Source organism: Bubalus bubalis, chromosome 4 (assembly GCF_019923935.1).
Source record: "Bubalus bubalis isolate 160015118507 breed Murrah chromosome 4, NDDB_SH_1, whole genome shotgun sequence".
In the NCBI taxonomy this organism is placed as follows: domain Eukaryota; kingdom Metazoa; phylum Chordata; class Mammalia; order Artiodactyla; family Bovidae; genus Bubalus; species Bubalus bubalis.
The window spans coordinates 143,435,259-143,460,227 of NC_059160.1; the positions used below are offsets into that span (position 1 = coordinate 143,435,259).

At 37.2% G+C, this 24,969-nt stretch overlaps 1 protein-coding gene across 1 annotated transcript in view; it reads right to left on the reverse strand.

Moving 5' to 3' along the window:
* Positions 1-23,461, reverse strand: part of DNAJC12 (DnaJ heat shock protein family (Hsp40) member C12) — a 46,587-nt gene extending 23,126 nt beyond the window's left edge. Inside the window, exons 1-3 of the mRNA XM_006071525.3 lie at positions 23,325-23,461; positions 13,021-13,125; positions 5,598-5,676 (exon numbers count right to left, since the gene is read on the reverse strand). Of these exons, the coding sequence (XP_006071587.1) occupies positions 5,598-5,676; positions 13,021-13,098 (157 nt within the window). The 5' untranslated portion in view covers positions 13,099-13,125; positions 23,325-23,461. The remainder of the gene's footprint in view (positions 1-5,597; positions 5,677-13,020; positions 13,126-23,324) is intronic.
* Positions 23,462-24,969: the final 1,508 nt, after the last annotated feature.

The following is a 24,969-nucleotide window of genomic DNA, read 5'->3' on the forward strand; positions in this document are numbered from 1 at the left end:
CACACCTTCACCACATTTAATAAAAAATGAGCTTGGATTTATATTTGTCCTTTAATATACCAGCTAATCAAATGAATCATACAAGATAAACATGTACCAGTTCTGGGAAGAGAGATTTCATTTTATAAGCTTATACGAGAAAATGATGATGGAATACTTAAGAAACATTCCAATTTAACTCCAGGTCTGCTTTGAAAATACAGAGGTCCTCTTAATTCATATTTCACAATAAAAATTATATTATTATAATAGCCACATTTTAACTGTAGGCCACTTAAAATTACTTGAGAAATAATAATGAGAAGAAGTCAGGACATGCTTTGAAAACAATCTGGAGGAAAATATATCCACTGTTAACAGTGGTTCTCTGGCAAAGAGAGATAAGAGCAGACTTTCACTTTCAACATTATTTAATACTGTATGTTATTTTTATTCTAAGGGGGAAAAAAAGCAATAAAGAGTTTTTAAAGTAGGAAAACACTGAGACATTGAAAGATTTCAATTAGTAAAAGACAAAGAGTTCCCCTTCTTCAAATATTCAGATGTCTCTGAAGCCTGTAAATCAATAACAAAAATACCATTTCACAGGTCCTTAAGTTAGTCTGAAATCTCTTCAGGGTGAAAGGGAAGTTAATAAAGGGTTGACTTGAAACAACTGCTGTCACACATACACACACACACACACACACACACACACAGGACTGGCATGAGCACCAACCAGCGGCTTTTGATCTCAGTGACTCAATTTCTATAGCACGACCAGTCCTGCCTGCATCACCCACTGCAAAACAAGGATCTCAAAAAGCCTTAGATTTAGATTTTTTTTAATGAGAGAAGTAGCTAATGTTTACTTATAAAAAAAAAAACTGTCCCATTTTGTTAAATTTTTATCTTGCAGTGCTTCATAGAACAAGAAAAGTAAACTGATCATAACTGCCGACATCCATTGAGTTCTTCCCACATGCAAAATACCTCATTTAATCCTCACAGCAGATACATGGGCTTCCCAGGTGGCGCAATGGTAAAGAATCTGCCTGTCAAGGCAGGAGATGCAGGAGACTCAGGTTTGATCCCTGGGTCAGGAAGATCCCTTGGAGGAGGGCATGGCAACCCACTCCAGTATTCTTGCCTGAAGAATCCCATGGACAGAGAAGCCTGCCAGGCTACAGGCAATGGGGTCACAAACTGAGCAACTGAGCACACAGAGACAGAAGAGGTGATAATATGCTATTAGTCTCCCATTCTGCCTAGGAGAATGCTGAGGCTCAAAGAGGTTGCCCAAAGTCAACTAGTTCATAAGTAGGAGCTAGAAGCAATGCAGACAGACAGACCTGTGTTCCTATCTACTACTCCATCAACCTGTGTTCTTATCTACTACTCCATCATACTACCAAATCAGTCATTTCAATGGCAATGGTTGAGACTACATTTAGCAAGCCAAAAAGGCATATTACACAAGTTTAATTTCTTCTACTTGCAGTTGCTCTACAGGCTTAGCTTTTTACCTTAATGAAATGTGTTTCAAAATCTGTCCAATATATTCTGGATTTCAGTCAAGCTAAAACCAGCATCAGGGTGAATTTTTGTTTCACATTTTAAAGTATTTTTATCAGTAACCTTAACCCTTCTGCAAGTATGTAAAGAATGACTTAAATTTTCAGGAAGTCATGTTCATCCAAATTAAGTAAACAGATGCTTGAACATGTTTGAAAACAATTTCGATCCAAAGGTTGAATCATCTATCTATTGCAAGCCTGACAAAGGAAGATATTAATGTCTGTGTATCTTTTCATTTTAAACAGTATTTACACAGTCCAGTGTCTCTCTGAACAAGAAACCTTCAGGTACCCGTACATGAAAACTCCCATCACTATGGCAACTAGAATGGCAATGACTGCACAATGATTCATCATGTATCCTTAATGGAAATCATTTGCCGTGACAGAAAAACAACTCAACGCCATGCTTCACTGGAAGAGAACCCAGTTAAAGAATAATCTGTAGTGGTGATTTTTTTAAGTGTTCATCAAATTTTTAAAGTTTTATGCTAGGATATCTATCTTAATATTAATTCTAGAAGGGTAACTAATAGATGTCTCCTACAGAAATGTTCATGAATTCATTCTTTCACTCATTTAAGAAAGTTTGTGCACAAAGTAGCTGTCCTCCATGGCAGGTGCTGTTCATACTATTTTGGGTGCAAGGCATACCATTTTGAATGAGATAAGTAAGACCAGCTTCACAGAGCCTCCAGTATAACTAATAAGCAAACAGTTAACAAGCTAACAATATAATATACAGTTGGCCACCTGACATATGTATAGGGGGCTCTGGGTAGCTGGGGCACACCTGAATCCCAGAGGAAGTGATGGCAAAGCTGAGACCTGACTTGGGAGCACAACCCAGCCAATCAAAAGCAGGGCAGGGAGGTAAGCAGGCCTCAGGAATGTTCCAGGCAGAAAAAGCAATAAGTATAAAGGTTTAGAGAGTAGACAGCAGGATACATTAAAGAGCCAAGGTAGTTCTTTTTTTTTTTTTTTCTTTTAAATAATTCTTTAAATCCTGGGATTTTTTAAATATTTCTTTTTGGCTGAGTCGAGTCTTAGTTACAGTACCCAGGCTCTTCACTGCGACACATGGGCTTCCCTTTAATTGTGGTGCACAGGCTCCAGAGCATGTGGGCTTTTTGGTTTGCAGCACATAGACTCTCTAGTTGAGGCACTCGGGCTTAGTTGTTCTGTGGCATGTGGGATCTTAGTTCCCCGACCAGGGATTGAGCCCATGTCCCCTGCACTGGAAGTCAGATTCTTAACCACTGGACCACCAGGAATGTCCCTAGGAGCCAAAGTAGTGCTGAGTGGCTGAAACATAGGGTTGTAAGCATGGTGGTGAAGAGAAAATGAGACTGGAGATGTGGGGAGGGGCACAACATGAAGGGGCTTATGCCTCAAGGCCCAGCAATGACAAAGAATGAACCACTGTTACATGTACAATCAAGGTGTAAATATTACAGACACAAGGTAAAGCAAAAGAAGCTTCACAAAAGAGTACACACCACATGATTCCATGTATATAAAATTTTAAAACTAGGCAAAACTAATCCATGATGATAAAGATCCAACAATGGGAAAGGGTGCTGACACTGAAGGGGACATGAAAAGGGACTTTTCCTGGAGTGGTAGAAATGTTCTACATCTTCATCTGGGCAGTGGTTAAACTGGTTATATGTAGACAAAAACTTATCAAGTTTATACTTACTGTTTTTTCACATTAGCTTTAAGTAAGTTATGCCTTAATAAAAAGGGGAAAAATCAAATGTGCAATGGTAATAGTTAAGTATCTAACAAAAGATGATTCTATACATTGGAAAATAACCCATTTATACAATCAAAGGGATCAGTGATTTCTAGAGAAAATTAATTAAGAGCTTTAAGATAAGGGAAATTTTTTTTTTAATGAAAAGGAGTTGAGTTTTACCATTTGTGAAATGTGGAGTTAAAGATAAGTCTTAATGGGCTTTCTTGATGGCTCCAAGGGTAAAGAATCTGCCTGCTAATGCAGGAGATACAGGTTCAATCCCTGGGTCAAGAAGATCTCCTGGAGAAGGAAATGGCAATCCACTCCAGTATTCTTGCCTGGGACATCTCATGGGCAGAGGAGCCTGGCAGGCTACACTCCATGGGGTTGCAAAGAGTTGGACACAACTTAGTGACTAAGCAGCAGCAGCAGCAGACAGGTCTTAATCATATTTTCCTTACAGAAAAATCACATATAGTACTTCCCTGATGGTCCAGTGGTTAAGACTCCACCCTTCCACTACAGGGGAGTGAGGGTTCAATCCCTGCCCAGGGAAGATCCCATATGTTCCAAGACATGGCACAAAAAAAAAAAAAAAAAATCATAGGTATACACATACTAGACATATACCAATAGTATACACATATATTATAGTAACCATAGTCATCAAGTTTTAGATAGTATTACCTACTCTGAGAATAAAATCAGGGTAGGAATATACAAAAGACTTGAACTGCATTGGTGAAGTTTTAAGCTGAGTGGTACATACATGGACACAACTGAAGACTGAGCATGCACATAAGAGGTGAGAGAAGGATGAATAATGAGGCCAGTTTTTGACAGAGTGACATTGAAATATCCTCAAAAGGATATTTTCAAAAAGCAGCAAAGCCACAGTCTGAAACTGAGGAATGAGAACTGAGTTAAGGATAAAATGGGAAGCCATCAACAAATAACTGATGATTAAAAAAAAAAAAAAAAACAAATAACTGATGATTGCAAACCACAGACTTCAACAAAATTCTAGAGAAAAAGTGAGGAGTAAGCCCAGAAGAGAGTTTAAAACTTTTTAAAAGATTTTTTTATGTGTTCCATTTTTAAAGTCTGTACTAAATGTGTTACAATATTGTTTCTGTTTTATGTTTTGCTTTTTTTGGCTGCAAGGGATATGGGATCTTAGTTCCCCAGTTAGGCCTCCAATCTATACCCCATGCATTGGAAAGCCAAGTCTTAACCACAGGACCACCAGGGAAGTCCTCAGAAGAGATTTTAGAAGGGAACCTTAGGACAGAAGAGGAGACGTCACAAAAGAGACAGAAAGAGCAGCCCAAGAAGTAGGAGGAAAAGCATAAGGGCATATCCTGGTAGCTAAGAAAAAGGAGTGTCAAGAAGATGAGCATGATCAACAGTTTCAAATTCTGATGCAAGCTCAGGGAAGATAAGGACTAAAAGGAGTTGGCAGCCAAGAAGTTCTTGGTGACTATTACAAGAGCCATTTCCTAGAAAGGTGAGGAGGAAGTCAAAATGGGATAAACTGAAAACTGGCTGAAAGGGAAGTAGCGATACCAACTGTGACCTTCTTTTTCAGGAAAACTGGCTCTAAAGGGAAGTACAGTGATAGAGAAGAAGCAGGAGGGAGACAAGTTAAGAAAGGATTATTGTTTTGTCTGTATTTTTTCAAGCTGAGATACACAAAAGCATTTATGTATAAATTTATGGTCATGAAATTTAAAATATGATAAAGAAAAAACAAATGTATGAATATATTATTATACAATATATACAGACCTATTCAGAAGAAAACACAGCAAGGTTCTCATTAAGATAACCACCTAGTTACAAATGGAAGTCACTGTTAACATTCAAAAATTGGTGAAAGGAAATATAAAACTGGACACACTTTTTTTATTCTTATTGTTATTTTATTTATTTATTTATTTATTTTGGCATATGGGATCTTAGTTCCCCAACCAGGGATCAAACCCACACCCTCTACATTGGAAGCATGGAGTCGTAACCACTGGACCACTAGGGAAGTCCCAACTGGACAAATTGTAAATCGTGAAGCAGCACATTATAGCAGAAAGATAAATGAATGTTAAATGACTGCTATTAGAAAAAAGACCCTACCCGGTTTCCTCTTCAGCCTCCATCCAATAGTGCAAAAACACTCTTTGGCATTAAATGAAAGAATAATTTTGAGCATAAATAGATAAAAGAAAATGAAGCTACTATTCACTGGCTTTTTAGGTCTATATGCTATACTTTTTCATGAAAAGCAACCATTATTAACTACTTACCAGCTTTGGAATTTTCAGGATGCTTGTCAGGGTGACATTCCAGGGCCCTGACCTTAAATTCTGCAAGGATTTGTTCAACCTAAAACAGAAATTAATGTTTAAAATGAAGAATCCAACTTGAATGACATAAAGGGAACGTAGGGTGTCAGTCCTTCCCAAAAAAAGCCACCATGAACACTTACCTTTTTATTTTGATTCCTATTTGTATTTTGACTTTTTAGTCTAAGAAATTATTTTCTCAATCACAAAATTCAGAAAGTATCCAATAAACATTCCTATTCAAATAGTAGTAGGTAATGACAATTGAACTTGCTACTGTATTTAGATGATGGCCCAAGACACCTATGAGTTCAGTATATTTAAACATTAAAAGTGGTCATATAGGTTTATCCTAACAATATATAATAGGTGTGTTTACACACCTGAGTTCCTCAAAGGATGTTTAGCCACCTCTGTTGTTCAAGATGATTTTTCCAGTTTATAAATTACCCATTATAAAGTTCTTTCTTCTTTTTTTGTCCTTTTCTTTTCTATTAAGAATTTCACACATACACACAAAAAGAATTTCACAATTGGGGATGGAGGGTTTAAATAAAGGTAGTCAAAAGATACAAATTTCCAGTTAAATAAGTATTAGTGATGTAATATAAAAAATGATACATATAATTAACACTACTATATGTAGTATATGAAGGGTGTTAAAAGAGTAAATCCTAAGAGTTCTCATCACAAGGAAAAAATTTCTATTTCTTAATTTGGTATTTATATAGATGATGGATGTTCCGTAAACTTGTGGTAAGATTACCACAAGTTCAAACTTAACCACTTCAAACTTACAGTACTATATGTCAATTATATCTCCATATAGTTGGAAAGAAAAAATTTTTTCACAATTTAGGGAAAAAAAAGGATAAACTTGATCATTTTGTTACCAGTAAACAGTTTGGTTAGAGATATTGATTGAAAAAACAGAGATTTCCGCCCAAACTAAAATGAGGTTTGAGGGCCATCTTTGATTTTTATTGGGTTTCACTCACCCATCTAATCCTTATTATCATGAATTATCAAGACTTGGCTTTATTAATTATAATTGTAATGTCAACAGCAGAATGCAAAAGTGGTTACGTGGCTCTTAGTATCTGACTTTTTGTTGTTGTTTAGTCGCTAAGTCACGTCCGACTGTCTAATTGCTTTGTTTTAAATCCCAGTTCTGCCCTGTCAGTGTAGGCAAGTTATATAATTTCCATGTGCCTAGATTTCCTCATCTTTACATTTCATGAATAATGTAACTCCAGCACAAAGCCTGATCACAGTAAGAACTTAATAGCTATTAATTAAGCATCAGTGGTTAAGTTCCTTGAACTCATTTAACTTGTTACTGGAAAAAAAGCTGAGTTTTTTGTTAACTAAGCAGTTGGAATTCAAATCCAATAATTATTTTTGTTTTTTGGCTGGCTGCACAGCTTGTGGGATCTTAGTTCCTCAACCAAGGATCAAACCATGGCCCTCAGAAATGAAAGTGAGGAGTCCTAACCACTGAACTGCCAGGGAAATCCCCAAATCCCATCATCTTAACCACTGTTTTACATGGGCCAGTTCTTCAGGTTTAGGACCTATTAACAAGTTCCACATTTACTATGCACAAATTCATGATAGCAAATGATCTCGTTTGAGAATTAAATTCTCAAGCAGTTCAGTTCAATATTGTCATAAGAATCATGGGAGAAATATTTTTATCAGCTGTATGTCATCCTTAATCAACTCTCATAAAAAAAATCTTCACTTTTACAATCAAAGACAGTATTAGATATGAGTATGTTTAAAGCCCAGATTGATATCTCTGTTCTCTTCCTTGTTAAGTATGTCCTGGGAGACCCTTGGAATAACAGGAAGAGATAGATTTCCTAGTAAGAACTAGAGTTACGTTTCCTCTTCCTGGGTGCTCCCTTTACCTGTCACCATAACCTGCTAATACAACAAAGAAAATTAAGATTTTAAAATTTTTTAATATTAAATATTTTAAAGAATCTAATAGAATTTTTTAATTAACAAGTAATTTATAAGTACTCACAAACTCTCTTTGAAAAGATTTCCATCAATACAGAATATTTTTTAAGAAACCTTTATTCCTGGACTTTTCTGGTGGTGCAATGGATAAGAATCTGCCTGCCAATTCGATATCTGATCGGAGAAGATTCCATATACCTCAGACCAACTAAGCCGGTGTACCACAGCTACTGAGCCCATGCCCTAGGGTCTGCGAACCACAATTACTGAGCCTGTGTGCCACAAATACTGAAGCCCACATGCCTAGAGCCTGCGCTTCTCAACAAGAGCAGCCACAGTAATGAGAAGTCCTTGAACCACAACAAAGAGTAGACTGCACTCACCGCAACTGGAAAAAGACCCCAAAATGCAACGAAGATCCAGTGCAGCCAAACATAACATAATAAAATTTTAAAAACACTTTTACTCCTTTTCCCGTAAGATGGTAGAATCCTTCAATCACATTTTTATACACATTACATATTTATGTATATATCTTGGGGAAATTAACAACACAAATGGATAAAAATTATATCTATATATCAAAAGTAGAGAGTTTGGGGGTTTTGTTGTTGTTTATTTCATTCCTATCCAATTTTTAAAAGTTAAGAAAAGTGCATATCAGTCTATCATTACTTTTCATATTTTACTACCACAGAATTAATTACAGATCTTCTGTGTAGGGCTGGTTCTGGGAAAACTAACCAATAAAGTGGCTTAGTTTGTCTTGGGCACATTCTATTTATCTCCTGGCATCACCACCCCATGTTCCTGGTGCCAAGTGCAGCTCATGGACAACTGAGGCCCTTCATGTCAAAGCCACTGAATTTTGCGTTTCTGACACAATGTCCAATGATCTGGAAAGCTGTCTATTCTACTGGCCAATAAATACACAATAAATATCAACTTTACTCATAATCAAAAAGTCAAAACATCCGTGGATTATTATAACCAGTGTCACTGAGGGTACAAGGAAATGAACTCACCTGTGCTTTCCTGTGAAGAATTTAAATGTTCTTTTAACATTTTTAGCAAATTTTAGCAAATTTTCTATAAATCAATTGAGATATACATATGTAAAGCTATGATAAATGTAGACAGGATATTAAAAAGCAGAGACATCACTTTGCTGACAAAGGTCCATATACTCAAAGCTATGATTTTTCCAGTAGTCATGTACAGATGTGACAGTTGGACCATAAAGCAAGCTGAGCACCAAAGAATGGATGCTTTCAAATTATGGTGCTAGAGAAGATTCTTGAGAGTCCCTTGGACAGCAAGGAGATCAAACCAGTCAATCCTAAAGGAAATCAACCCTAAATATCCATTGGAAGACTGATGCTAAAGCTCCAATACTTTGGCCTCCTGATGCAAAGAGTCAACTCATTGGAAAAGATCCTGATGCTGGGAAAGATTGAAGGCAAAAGGAGAAGGAGGTGGCAAAGGATGAGATGGTTAGTTAGCATCATTTACTCAATAGACATGAGTTTGAGCAAACTCCAGGAGATAGTAAAGGACAGAGGAGCTTGGCATGCTATACCCCACGGGGTCACAGAGAGTCAGACATGACTTAGCAACTGAACAACAACAACAAAATATATAAATCCTTTAATTTTTTGCATACTTTTCAATCCAACCACTTCAATTATAAGAATTTGGCTAAGAGGATAATTGAAGGTAGGGAATGGATTTAGTTATAGGAAGTTTCGATGAATAAAAAGTTATACATTTTAAACAAAAATCTGTGTGCCTAGTAATAGGATATTGTTAAAGTTAATTGTAATAGGGCTATAGGATGGCATATTTTGCAGTCATTAAAAAAATCTTCTTGTAGTAGAAGATTTTTAATAATCTGAGAAATTTTATATAAAACATCCTATGAGAAAAAGGTAGGCTACAAAGCATTGTGTGAGGTATAAAATCTTAATGTTTTACTCAAAAGGAATTAGGTAACATATGTGTATATGTGTGTATATGTAAAATAATGAGGAAATTCTCTGGCAGCCCCGTGATTAGGACTCCATGCTTTCACTGCCATGGGCCTGGGTTCAGTCACTGGTTGGGGAACTAGGATTCTGTGAGCTACACCAAATAAATAAAATCAAATAATTATAAATAATGGCTAAGATTTATTGAGACCTTATTGTGTGCCAGGTACTGTTCTAAGTACTTTAAATATAGCATGTCTTTCCATTCCCACAGCAACTCTATGAGGTGGGTACTATCATTATTTCCATTTTGCAGATTAGGGAAACAAAACATAGGAAAGTAAATTTCACAGTCACAGAGCTAGTAAGTTGCAGAGCCAGGATTTCAACTCAGGCAGTCTGACTCCAGACACAAGACCCCATGGACTATACTAGAGTCCATGGAATTCTCCAGGCCAGAATACTGAAGTGGGTAGCCTTTCCCTTCTCCAGGGGATCGTCCCCACCCAGGGATCGAACCTAGGTCTCCCACATTGCGGGCGAATTCTTACCAGCTGAGCCATGGGGAAGCCCACATATAAAGATAAACATATAAATATGTATACATATGTACATGTACTTATTTATACAAAATTATATGTGTATATATATATGCATGTACAAAATGGCATGCATATATCATAGTCGCAAACATTAAGCATTTGAGTTGGCATTTTTCCCTGTGCTGTCTTTATACTCCTCATTTCCTTATTGAACATATATAATTTTAGAAATCAAATTTTAAAACTTAAAAGCTTATCTTTTGCATATCCTAATAGCATAGCATTTGGCTCTGTGCCAGGAAATACTCATGTGCAATAGGGACTAATTTGATTCCCACTTGAAGGGATCTTCTCCAGCTTTCCCCTGGCTACTCAAATGCCCTCTGTGTCTCCCTCCATGCATCCAAATTTTGATGCAGAATCGTTTCACACCCCATCTCTTCTCCGAAGTCTTTTCAGATATTCTTTCCTTAAACTTTGGTAAATGTTTCTGAACAGGGAGTATTTGTTTTCTACTCAACAGCATGGAAATTCTTCCATGGCCTTACTTGTGTCATTTATTAATTTCCAACACAAGCCTTAAAGTGTAAGAACTGTATACTAAGCAAAAGAATTATGTGTGTCTCTCAATTGTTTTAAGTAGTATCAAAATATCAAGTTGCTTTGAAATTATAACTGCTAAATTGCTTTTGGATAGAAACAGTTCTGGTTAATTTTTTAGAGTATCAAATCAAGGAATACTTGAAGTAAAGAAAATCCAGACAACACAAATCAAGTAAAGGAAATGTCACAATAATAGTTTAAAAAAGCATTACTGCTAAGTCACTTCAGTTGTGTCCGACTCTGTGTGACCCCATAGACGGCAGCCCACCAGGCTCCACTGTCCCTGGGATTCTCCAGGCAAGAACACTGGAGTGGGTCACCATTTCCTTCTCCAATGCATGAAAGTGAAAAGTGAAAGTGAAGTCGCTCAGTCGTGTCCGACTCTTCGCGACCCCATGGACTGCAGCCCACCAGGCTCTTCCGTCCATGGGATTTTCCAGGCAAGAGTACTGGAGTGGGGTGCCATTGCCTTCTGAGAAGGATACATATAAAAAGAGGAGAAAGATAATGTATAAAAGGAATTGATAAAATTGCAACAGGTCATTTCATTTTAGATAAGTGACTGTTATCTACACATGCTATGCAACGACAGAATTAGTAAAATATATCCAGAAGAAGGAATGTCAAGACTATGCTCTCATTCACCTTTTTTTTTTTTGACATATTCTCCTTTTAATATATGCCACAGTATACACAGACAAGTATAATTATAACTGGTCACGACAAAATGAAATTGTTATAAACATTATAAATAAACAATGGGATCATTTTTTTAGTCTATTCAAAACTAATCTTTCTTTGTAAACTGAAAAGACAATAACATAACTACAAAAGCCTGACTAAAGAGATTTATTTAGGGGATATTACAACCTTTACTTTATAACCTAGCATAACAATATTTTTTAAAAATCCGAATTGTGAAACTTTTCAAATTAAATTATGTTCCTTTGATTTAAATAGTTCCTTCAAAAAATTATTTGGCAAGAGTATAATTCAAAGTATGAATAACATATGATAAGCTTTCTCAATTAATATAAGTAAACCACCCCTACAGAAAACAAAAGTAACATATTACCCTAAAGAAGAAATATGCAATTAAAAGAATATTATAACCTCTTTTGTGTGTGGGTGTTTAACTACAAGGTACCTAAGCTAACTTCCTCAGGGTGATGAAGATATTTTAATCTTTGTGTCCAATACTGCATTCTATTTGCCAAACAAAACTAAGTACATTTTATTACTTAACTCCAGCCTTATAAAACAAAGATAAATAGAAAACTAATTTGCTTTAAAGCATTTAATATTAATAGCTATATTTTAGTAATAAAATAAATATTTTAATACTTACATAAATATAAAACAATGTGAATATATTTAATAATGTAATAAAATATATTTCATACTCATCTAAACAATATTTAAAACACTAAAAAAACTGTAAATGAAATGTTTAACAATAAGAGAATAATAAGTTTTGGTACAATAGTAAAATAAAATATTATGCAATCATTAACCCATGTATGAAGAACCTTTAGTAGCATGGAGAAATCCTTATTATAATATTAATGGGTAAAAAGTAAACATGTTCTTCAAAAATACATACATAGGAAAGAGTCTGGAGACTAATTTACCAAACATTAAGAACGTTACCTTTGGGAGGTAAAATTATAAATGAACTTTCCATAATGTGAAAAACTTTTATGACCCTATAATTATCCATAGGGACCTTTAAAACATTGTTCCATTATAGATCAAATGAACAATTACAGAGTTGTCACATATTTTGTTTCCGAAGCCACAGTTTAAAGAAGTAATTCCTCTTACACAATTTGAATTATTAACCCAAAAGGATGTGTCTTGGTTTATATAATTTATGTGTTCATGTAAGACTACATATTTTAATGAAACATTTTAAAATCATTACTAGAAAATTAAATTTCATCTCAATTACAGTGTACATTACCATAATAAAGATATAGCTTATGTATATACTATGAAACACTGCCAATAGCAATTACAATAAAATTTCAAATATACATTTTTAGTATATTTGAAAAACAGTCTATGACCATGTGTCAGAATACACATATTCAATCAGAAGTGTCCAGAAAATTGAAAGAGGACACTATTCAAGTAAAGACCCAACACACTATTTTAAGTCCTTAACTTTCTCTGAGCCAAAAGAGCTTTAAAATAATACATGATTAGGTTTTTAGGCAATATGACTTAAAGTTCAAAATTTTAAAACCTTAAATAAAACCTGAAATACTGTTGTGAAAAAGAACAGCATTATTCATTGCTTACCGAAGACAGTTCATCACATCCCAGTAATGTGTAGTAATCTTCAGTATCTTCCGACTTGTAATTCAGTATCGCATCCATTGAGATGACTAAACCAGTTTTTCTTCCCTTTGAAACAAGAGGCACAATGAACTGAGAATTAACAGGAAACGCCTTTTGAGATCTGGTTTACAGCAGCGTTCCAAGTGGCAGTTAACTAGATTTAAGGCTGGCCACAGTCAACATGCCAGCTGTCATCCTAGACCTTTGTAAACTCTAGTTTTCATTGGCTGTTTATACAAGAGAAAAGAATAGCCCACGTGCGGAGCTGTTGCAGTGCTGGCTGGGATCTGTAGTTTGAGTTTATGTAAGTGATGTAAATGAACCATTCCTTTTAGAAGTTGATAAACACTATCCATTTTTACATACTCCTCAAATTGGCCATTTTTTCACCTCTGATATATTTTCACCTCTTTTTTTTTAAGGAATAGAAAAAAATTTGAAGCATTATGGTAAAATCTTAGCATTTGTTAAATATGAGTAGTGAGCACTTTCCTGAGTATTAAGAATATTTGGTAAGTTTTAAAACAGCTTAAGAGTAGACAGGCTTCCATGGTGGCTCAGACAGTAAAGAATCTGCCTGCAATGCAGGAGACGGGGTTCAATCCTTGGGTCGGGAAGATGCCCTGGAGAAGGAAATGGCAATCCATTCCAGTATTCTTGCCTGGAAAATCCCATGGACAGAGGAGCCTGGAGGGCTACAGTCCATGGGGTCACAAAGAATCAGACACGACTAAGCAACTAACACACACAAGAGTAGAAAGAAATAGACTAAGAGATCATTTGATAATTCATTTGATAATCTATTCATTCAACAAATATTTATTGAGGACCTATTTTGTGTTCAGCACAATTGTAGAAAAAGATGTGGTAAACAGTTCTTAGGGAGCTTACAGTGCAACGGAGAGAGGCAGACAAGACACAAACAGGATTATTTAAAACAGTGACTTGTGGGACTTCCCTGGCAGTCCAGTGGTTAAGACTGCACTTCCAATGCAGGAGAAGAGAGTTTGATCCCTGCTCCAGAAACTAAGATCCCACATACTGCATGGTGGAGCCAAAAAAAAAAAAAAATGAATGTGTACAAAGATACAGCAATAATGATAGTTATCATTACCAATTAACAATAATGAAAGTTTTGTAGAAAAATTAACTGTCCAAAAATCATTTAAATAATGATCCACATACAGTAGTATATCATGTAGTCATTTTAAAAGATGTCAGTTCAGTTGAGTTCAGTTGCACAGTCAAGTCCTACTCTTTGCAATCCGATCAACCGCAGCACACCAGGCCTCCCTGTCCATCACCAACTCTCGGAGTCCACCCAAACCCATGTCCATTAAGTCGGTGATGCCATCCAAACATCTCATCCTCTGTTGTCCCCTTCTCCTCCTGCCTTCAATCTTTCCCAGCATCAGGGTCTTTTCAAATGTAGAAACATATTTAATACCTGGGAAATGTTCACACATTGTTAGGTGGAAAAAAGGTAACAAGCAATTATGTAAACATTCACTGAGCATTGAGACTTATGCAAATTACTGGGCATAAGTTACATCTCAATTTAAAAAGGAAAAAATACAAATTTTAAGTTTTAGAAGTATGGTATGATTCCTGTTTTATAAATATACAGCTCTTCCTCAATTTAGCATGGGGTTTGACACCATAAACTAATCCTAAATCAAAAATGCATTTAACCTAACTATCCTACTGAATATCATAACTTAGCCTAGCCTACCTTAAATGTGCTCAAAACACTTACATTAGCCTACAAGTGGGAAACAGCATCTAACACGAGCCTATTTAATAATGAAGTGTTGAATATTTCATATAACTTATTAAATACCTGAGTATCATACCACATGTCCCTGGCCCAGGAAAAGATCCAAATTGAGAATTCAGAGTACCATTTTTATTGTACTATTTCTTTTGCACTATCATAAAATTGAAAAATCCTAAATTGAACTATTGTATATTAGGGACCATCTGTATATGGTATGTATATTTATGAAACATGCAAAACCATATACACCAGGTTTTGGAGTCACAGGTGATTTTTTATTCTTTTTCCTCATCTACAGTTTCTAAGATAAACATATATTATTCTAGTAATAAGAAGAAAGCAACAAAAAACAAGTCAATAAAAACTGCAAAATGCCAAATATCACATAGCCATTATTTACTGATTTAGAAAGGGTGACAATTCAGAGGGCCCTATTCAAGAATTTGTTTTTTAGTTTGTTCGGTTTGTTGCATGCTCTACTGCATGTTGTAAGCCAATTCATTCACTCTTCAAGAGGGCTTCCCTGGTGGCTCAATGGTAATGAATCTACCTGCCAATGCAGGAGACCCAGGTTTGATCCCTGGATCGGGAAGTTTCCCTGGAGAAAGAAATGGCAACTCACTCTAGTATTCTTGTCTGGAAACCCCATGGACAGAGGAGCCTGGTGGGCTACAGTCCATAGGGTCACAAAAGAGTCAGACACAACTAGCAACTAAAACAAGAACAATTCACCCTTGAAGCACCCTACACTGTGCTGCAGTTGGACAAAGAAGGAAATTAATCGGCCATCAAAGAACACCCCCTCATGTGTGTCTTGCTCACTGTAGGTCAACTGTTGTCTCCAGTGATCCTTTCCTGTGATCCTGTAGGAGTCACAGGGCAATGAAGACCTTGCTGAACCCTGCTCCTTACTCCTTGACTAGAACTATGCTCTAATTACAACACCTGACATATTAGAAAATTAATTTAGTTGAGAATGCAAGATTAACTCAAACTAAGCTTTAGCATGTTACCTGAGAGGTAAAAGTCACTCAGTCGTGTCCGACTCTTTGCGACCCTACGGACTATACAGTCCACGGAGTTCTCCAGACCAGAATACTGGAGTGGGTAGCCTTTCCCTTCTCCAGGGGATCTTCCCAACCCAGGGATCGAACCCAGGTCTCCCACATTGCAGGCGGATTCTTTACCAGTTGAGCCACAAGGAAGCCCAGCATATTACCTAATCAAATGCTAAACTGTACGGTTTAGAGGGAAAATTTTAAAGAAATCCATAGAAGCATTTACAGAATAAATGGAGAGAAGGAGGAAGGAACAAAATGCATAAACTGTTGTAGGAAAAATATTCAGGGAAAAGTGAAGAAAACAACTTTACAGCAGAGTGTGTTGAAGAAAATAGCATTTGAGACCAGTACTGAAGATGAGGGCCAGAACATGGAGAGCCTTGAGGATCAGGCAGAGGACGATGAACAAGTGTGGAGGCAACAGGGAACTGCTGTAGCTTCCTAAGCATGTGACATGTTAAAAGTGAAGGTTTAAGATTAATCTGGTGGCTGTGTGCATTTGGAGGAAGGAAAACCGGAAAACATTGACAAATATGACTTAACCATCACTTTGAATTTAAATTTAATTTTAATTAAATTTTATATTTTTAATGGGCACTGCTGTTTGATATTTAGTCTCTAAACTGTGTCCAGCTCTTTTGAGACCCTATGGACTGTAGCCCACCAGGCTCCTCTGTCCATGGGACCTCCCAGGCAAGAATACTGAAGCGGGTTGCTATTTCCTTTCTCCAGGGGATCTTTTTGACCCAGGGATTGAACCCACGTCTTCTGCTTGGCAGGCAGATTCTTTACCACTGAGCCACTTGGGAAGATCTTAATGGGCACTACATGCACATACAACAAAATTTTAAAGCTATATAAGGGTAGGCATGAAAGGTAAGTGTCCCTCTCTCCTTGGGTCTTCCAGCCACCAGTTTTATTCCCTGGAGGTAACCAAGATAACCACTGCCAACAATGTCTCGTTTTTGCATTCATTATATGCATTTTGGTAAATATATATGTGTGTGTGTGTGTGTATGTATGTATGTGTGTATGTATGTATGTATTTTTTTAATCTCAATTCCTTAGTGTCAGACACTTCAAATCTTCAGCTCTAATAAAAAATACTGCACTAAATACTCTTGTTCTTAGATTCTTTCACTCTTGTTTGCACATCTTTTAGAAAAGAAAGCTGACATATATGTAAGTCAGTAGGGATTTACTGAGAGCCTATTGTCTATGCACTTATACAGTACCTGTAGTTTTGCGCTTTTTTTTTTTTAAAGAACTCTGATAATTTCTTTTATTCTCCCTACATCCTATAACTGAGTTTTATCAAAATTTTTATTTCATGTAAGCATAATGTATGTGGCAGAATAAAATCAACTAAAGGTTTTCATTCCTTTCTTTAATCACCTAAAATTAAGCAGTTCTACAAACAGAACACCGGAGAAGGCAATGGCACCCCACTCCAGTACTCTTGCCTGGAAAATCCCACGGATGGAGGAGCCTGGTAGGCTGCAGCCCATGGGGTCGCGAAGAGTCGGACACGACTGAGCAACTTCACTTTCACTTTTCACTTTCATGCATTGGAGAAGGAAATGGCAACCCACTCCAGTGTTCTTGCCTGGAGAATCCCAGGGACGGGGGAGCCTGGTGGGCTGCCGTCTATGGGGTCGCACAGAGTCGGACATGACTGAAGCGACTTAGCAGCAGCAGCAGCAGCACAAATAGAATATACCTGCATTATATTGTGTTATTTATCATATTATTTACTAAACTGTGGCCTACATGTTTGCCACCTTGGCTCTGAATGGTTCCCTCCTTAGTGCCCTCAACTCACAGCACCCCTTAGGATAAAGGTAAGGATTAAAAAGAGCTCATAATTCAATAAGTACCCAGCTGAAGGTGTCCTTTATGTTGTGAGGTTACAGTTTTACATGACTGTACTGGTTATTTTCCTCATTTTTATATTTCCACATTTATTTTCACTGTCAGAATTCAGTGAAAAGCTCCTTCCAATCTTGTCTTAAGCCTCTGAGGTTTTGTTATTTTTATTAATAATAGTACTGAATGACTTGGTTACAAGATCATATCCCAAAAATAAAAATATTGATTGTAACAACTTTGCATGGCAATAGATGGTAACTAGACTTACTGTGGAGAAGGAAATGGCAACCCACTCCAGTGTTCTTGCCTGGAGAATCCCAGGGACAGCAGAGCCTGGTGGGCTGCCATCTATGGGGTCACACAGAGTTGGACACGACTGAAGCGACTTAGCAGCAGCAGCAGCAGACTTACTGTGGTGATTATATAAAAATATTAAACCATGGGAGTTCCCGGGTGGTCTAGCGGTTAGAATTCGGTGCTTTCCCTGCCTTGGCCCAGGTTCAGTCCTGATTGGGGAACTAAGATGCCACAAACCACACAGTATAGTAAAAAAAAAAAAAAAAAAAAAAAAGTCAAATCACTATGTTGTACACTTGAAACTAAATATCACTGCATGTCACAAATAATTTAGCTGTATATTTAAATATATATTAGTAAAATAACTTAGTTGTATATATTTAAATATATATTAGTATATTTATATGTGTTCTTAGTTGCTTCAGTCGTGTCCAACTCTTGGTGACCCGTGGACTGTAGCCCACCAGGCTCCTTTGTTCATGGGATTCCGCAGGCAAGAATACTGGAGTGGGTTGCCATACTCTCCTCCAGGGAATCTTCCTGACCCAGGGATCAAACCCTGGTCTCTTATGTCTCCTGCATTGGCAGACAGTTTCTTTACCACTAGCACCACCTATATTCAGTTCAGTTCAGTCCCTCAGTCGTGTCCGACTCTTTGCGACCCCATGAATCACAGCATGCCAGGCCTCCCTGTCCATCACCAACTCCTGGAGTTCACGCAGACTCATGTCCATCGAGTCAGTGATGCCATCCAGCCATCTCATCCTCTGTCATCTCCTTCTCCTCCTGCCCCCAATCCCTCCCAGCATCAGAGTCTTTTCCAATGAGTCAACTCTTTGCATGAGGTGGCCAAAGTACTGGAGCTTCAGCTTCAGCATCATTGCTTCCAAAGAAATCCCAGGGCTGATCTCCTTCAGAATGGACTGGTTGGATCTCCTTGCAGTCCAAGGGACTCTCAAGAGTCTTCTCCAACACCACAGTTCAAAAGCATCAATTCTCCGGTGCTCAGCTTTCTTCACAGTCCAACTCTCACATCCATATATGACCACTGGAAAAACCATAGCCTTGACTAGACGGATCCTTGTTGGTAAAGTAATGTCTTTGCTTTTCAATATGCTATCTAGGTTGGTTATAACTTTTCTTCCAAGGGTAGGCGTCTTTTAATTTCATGGCTGCAGTCACCATCTGCAGTGGTTTTGGAGCCCAAAAAAATAAAAGTCTGACACTGTTTCCACTGTTTCCCCATCTATTTCCCATGAAGTGATGGGACCAGATGCCATGATCTTCGTTTTCTGAATGTTGAGGTTTAAGCCAACTTTTTCACTCTCCTCTTTCACTAACTTCATCAAGAGGCTTTTTAGTTCCTCATCACTTTCTGCCATAAGGGTGGTGTCATCTGCATATCTGAGGTTATTGATATTTCTCCCGGCAATCTTGATTTCCAGCTTGTGCTTCTTCCAGCCCAGCATTTCTCATGATGTACTCTGCATATAAGTTAAATAAGCAGGATGACAATATACAGCCTTGATGTACTCCTTTTCCTATTTTTACATAAAATGTTGAGTTTGATAAGTCTTGATGAAAATGAATACAATGTGATTTTATAATCAGAGAAAAAGAAAATCTTAAAAGGAAGTGCCCAACCATACATCCTCATGTTTTTCTTATTATAAAAACGGGCTTCCCTGGTGGCTCAGTGGTAAACTACCTGCCTGCCAGTGCAGGAGACACGGGTCTGACCTGTGGTCTGGGAAGTTCCCACGTGCCGCAGAGCACTAAACCCATGCACACAACAATTGAGCCTGTGCTCTAGAGCCCAAGAATCCAACTATTGAGCCCACATGCCTCAGGACACAATATTCTAAGGTTTTAACAGAAAACAGAAGACTTGCCTCGTATCTCCCTCTGCCTAGAGGCAAATATGGTAAAACATTTAGCTATTTCTTCTTGTATTTTTCACCATGTTTTTAAATGATGTTTATACTTCAGAATTTCTTTTAAGTTCAACATATTGCACCACTGTATCCACATTAAAGTCTGGATCAAACAATAGCAAAATGACAAGAATACATTATCCAGGCCTGAATAAAAGCCTAAGTTTCACCAGTGAGACAATCCGCCCCCCCACAAAGGTTGACTTTGGGGTCATATTTGTATATATTACATGTGAATGTAGTATATATGGTAGTGGTGGCTTAGTTGCTCAATTGTGTCCGACTCTTTAGACCCCATGAACTGTAGCCCCCCAGGCTCCTCCATCCATGGGATTTCCCAGGCAAGAGTCCTATAGTAGGTTGCCATTTCCTTCTCCAATATAGTGTCTACATTTACATAAAATAGTCAAATGCTTACATGTAATACTTAATTTTCATTATTTAGCTATATATAAAATGATCCAATGACCTATAATATTCAGCTTTTTAAATTTACTTAAACCTATATATTTAAAATACTATATTATGAAAAACTGTATTAATTTAAGAATAGTGCTGTTCTTCCACTGTATGAGAAACTCTGTAAGGTTACAAGTATAAGGTATCTACATTTTCTTCTAAAGGATGATTTGGGGGGAAAAGTTTCCTTTATATTTGAACATACATAACCCTCTCTCAATTTGGGAATTCTACTTCAATCATTCATAATTTTAAAAATCATTTTCATATTTTTTATTTTTCAGGTTGTATAATGATTAGAAATCTTCATTACTTTAATAAATATGAAATAAATAATACTTTATATAAATATAGTATAAACATAATAGCAACCTTTTTGGGGTATTGTTTGAAAAAGCAATAATATAAGGTAAGTATGTATTTGGAGAAAAGTAGAGTACCACTTATTTATTTCTACTCTTTTCCCCAAAACTAACCTCTAAACTTGCTGCAGCATCTTATGGTAGGGTATATTTTTCATGTTCACTGGGTTTTTCTCTCTAATGATAAAGGTAATAAAAATCATATTGGGGCCATTGGCTAGTATTTTGAAAAAATGATGACGGTAGAGCCATTCCTCCTTATACCAAAGAAAGTTACAGATAACCAAATAACCCAGAACCATAGGATAAAATTAATAAACATGACTGTACAAAATTTATGCAGATGTGTAGTGGCAAAAAAAAAAATACAAATGTAAAATCAGAAGGTAGGTAAATAATGTACAAGGAAAAAATTTTCACAATTACCATAACAGACAAAAGGCTGAGTTCCCTACTTTACAAAAAGTACCAAAATATCAGTAAGAAAAAGGTTAACAACCCAATAGAAAACTGGATTAAGGATATGATTACTTTCACAAATATAAATAGCCATTAAATGTATCAAGAAAAGTGTAGCCTCATTCATAATTATGAAACTGCTAATCATTCAAAGGAAGATACATTGTTTACTTCTCAGAGAGGCAAAATTTCTAAAGTTGATAATACCCAGTGCTAGAATAGAAGGGAGGAAGCAAACACCTTCATACATTGCTGGATACTATAAATCGGTATGTGTGTGTGTACTCAGTTGTGTCTGACTTTGCAGCCCTACGAACTGTAGCCCAACAGGCATCTCTGTCCCTGGGATTTTCCAGGCAAGAATATTATAGTGGCTTACCATGCCCTCCTCCAGAGAATCTTCCAGACCCAGAGATCGAACTTGTGTCCACTGCTTGGTGGACAGGCAGGTGAATTCTTTACCACTGAGCCATCTGGAAATTCCAGTGTAAACTGGTACAGTTTAGCAATTTGGTGATATTTGTAAACTTTTATAAAGCATATATCTCCTTGGCTCGATAATTTTTCTCTACAAATTTATCCTGTGGATTTACACCAAAATATGTTCCAGGCAGTCATTGCAAAATTGTTTGCAACAGAAAAAAGTTGGAAATAATCAAAATGTCCCTCAATGGGATGGTGAAGAAGAGACCAATGGATGAATAAATTATGGTATTTTTGTTATGAAATACCATGCAACCATTTAAAAAAAAGAGTAAGATAGCTCTTTTTGTGCAGTATGGAAAGATCTCTAAGATGAATTATCAAATGAAAAAGAAAGTTTAAGAAGAGTATGATGTCATTACCTCTTTTGCACAGTTTTTCATAATTCATATATTTATTGACCAAAAAAAAAAAAAAAAATTCCCTGTGTAAGTGGATCCCTGCATTTCAAAGGCCATTTTGTTCAAGGGTCAACTATATGTACATTTGCACCTGATTTTTTTCTTTAAAAATCAAATATGCGGATTCCTTTTAAGGGAGGGTGCTGAGCAGGTACAGAAAGCCTTTAATTTCAGTTTACATCTCTCAGAACTGTTAGTGTGAAGTCAATATAGTCATCCTACCACTTTTGTTTTCTGTATGCTTTTTATTCTATTTAATAATTTGTGTCTATCTCCTTGCTGGCCCGGCTTTCGAGATCTTAGTTCCCCCACCAGGAATGGAACCCAGGTCGCCTACAGTGGAAGCAGGGATCCCCACCCAACTGCACCCGCAAGGAATTCCCTTGGGATGCTTTTTAAAAGAACAAATACAATTTAATTTACACAAGCTGGTTAAAAAGAAAAAAAAATTAACTTAAAAAAAATACATATACCAAATATAAAATCACATAGAGCTTTTTAACTTAGCGAAAGCTCTTCGCATGTGGCCCGTCAGAGGCCCAGCCTCGGAACCAGAAAAACCGCCCAGTCTCCTACAACCCAGGCGGCAATCGCCGTCCCAGGACTACAACTCCCACAAGACATCGCGGAAATTGGCGTGTAAAAGGAGTGACAAAGGAAAGCCCAGTTACTTCCGGCCTCCCGGAAATGTCCCTCCGGAAATGCCTTAAAAAACAAAACAAAACAAACGAACAGATTTCAGAGGCTTTTAAGTGAGGGAAAAAAAGCTATATAAGAGCTCAAACAGAAAGTCTATAAAAGTTTCCAAGCCCTAGGAGCTCCGAGCGAGAACAGAAATTAGGGAGCCCATAGAAATTAGGTGGGCTCCACGCGGACAACTCTGAGAGTCGTTCTCAGACTAGCAGCTCTCCTAGCAGCTACTCCGTTTTCCTTCCAGTCTAGCGCCAGGTTCTGCTATGCAGAATGAAATCGGCACCTTGCCCTTGGCGGTCCTTCCGACCCCGAACTTCCAAGACGCCAAAGCCCAAGTTCCAGAAAGAGCCTGCAATCGTTCGTTCTGATTTCCCACAACACGGGCCCCTGCTCCCTTCTCAAACTGGGGTTTGGACATCAGCTGAGCGCTCTGATTAAAAACGGAATCTCATTTTTTATCTATCTCCTACCTCTCAATGTCTTTTCTTCAGAATCTGCTGCTCCGTTCCAGCGTAATATTCAGTGGAAAGAAAACGGAACCTGCCAAGACCTTAACCTCACTCTTTCAGGCCTGGTTGCCAGAGCAAAAGAACATTCTGAGACAGGAACAGGATATGTTTTTTAAAAAAAAAAAAGAAAAGAAAAAGTCTTCTGTTAAATCAGACATTAAATAGAATCTGTAAATGATTCGTTTAAGGCTGTTGAAACATTGCTTTGAAGCTTCAGTCAAGTGCAAAGTGCAGTGACAAATGCTAGTAATCCTCTTGTTAATGTGTGCAGATATTGATAGGGACAGAGGATAAAAGGGAACTCTGCTTAATTTGGCTGTGAACCTAAAACTGGCTCTTCAAAGTTACTTATTAATTTTAAAAATAAAATAACAGTAACAGGAAAAATAATTACCATTATTGAGCTCCTACTGTATGCCATGAATAAAGCTAGCAATTGAACTGTGCTGTGTCCGACTCCAAAGCTCTTAGTGAACATAATGCATAAAATCACTGCATCAGATTATTTGGCCAGAATTTCGGCATTTCAGAAAATGCACTTGACAAGGCTGTTAGGAAACCTGATTTCTAGTATCAGCTCTCCACTGTCTCCTTGTTGAGCCATACCACCTCGATTTGTGAAGGAGAATTCAAGACCAGAGCAATGATTCTCAAACTTCAAAGTACACATGAATCACGTGGATTTGGTGAAGATGCAACTTCTGCTTCAGGATGTCTGGGAGAGGTCTGAGATTCTGCATTTCTGACACGCCCCCAGCTGAAGTCCCTGTTAATCCAGGAGTAGCAAAGGACGGGATGACCTCTGAGATCCTTTTAAGTTCTAACACTCAGCATGGATCATTCTTTCCCACTCTAATCTTAGCACCTTTGCTCTTAAGGAAATATGGAAAGATATGTTAAAAAGGAGAATGACTGAAGTACAGATTCCTATCTGAAGCCAAAATGTGAAAATTAAAAATAACTGTAGACTACAGTGTCTCTGGAAAGATACACAAGAAACCCATAAGAGTACTTACCTTCAGGGAAGCAGACTTGATGATCCAAATACAGGAATGGAAGGTAAACGTTATACTTCTATAACTTTTGTAATTTCACTATGTGTGTGCTTTCTCTTTTTAAAAAATAATTCATTTTTAATTATTGAAAAATGGCTTAATATGTCACTTGTTAGTGAGGCAGAAATCACCAGGTTTTTAGTTTAGACCTCCTGTTATTATCACAGATTTCTTTTAAACAGAAAGAAATTCCATGAACAATCAATCACTCAATTATGTTTGGGAAACAAACACTAAAATATCTCCCTGAGGTTTCAGCTTTTTCCCCCTCTTCTCAAATAGAACTACAGACAAGTATATTGGTAAAGTGAAAGTGTTAGTCTCAGTTGTGTCCAACTCTTGCGACCCCATGGACTTATAGCCTGCCAGTCTCTACATGGAATTCTCCAGGCAAGAATACTGGAGTGGGTTACCATTCCCTTCTCCAGGGGATCTTCCTGATCCAGGGATGGAACCCAGGTCTCCTGCATTGCAGGCAGATTCTTTACTGTCTGAGCCACAAGGGAAGCCATATTAGCAGTACAGTAGTCAAATAAGATATAATGGCAATT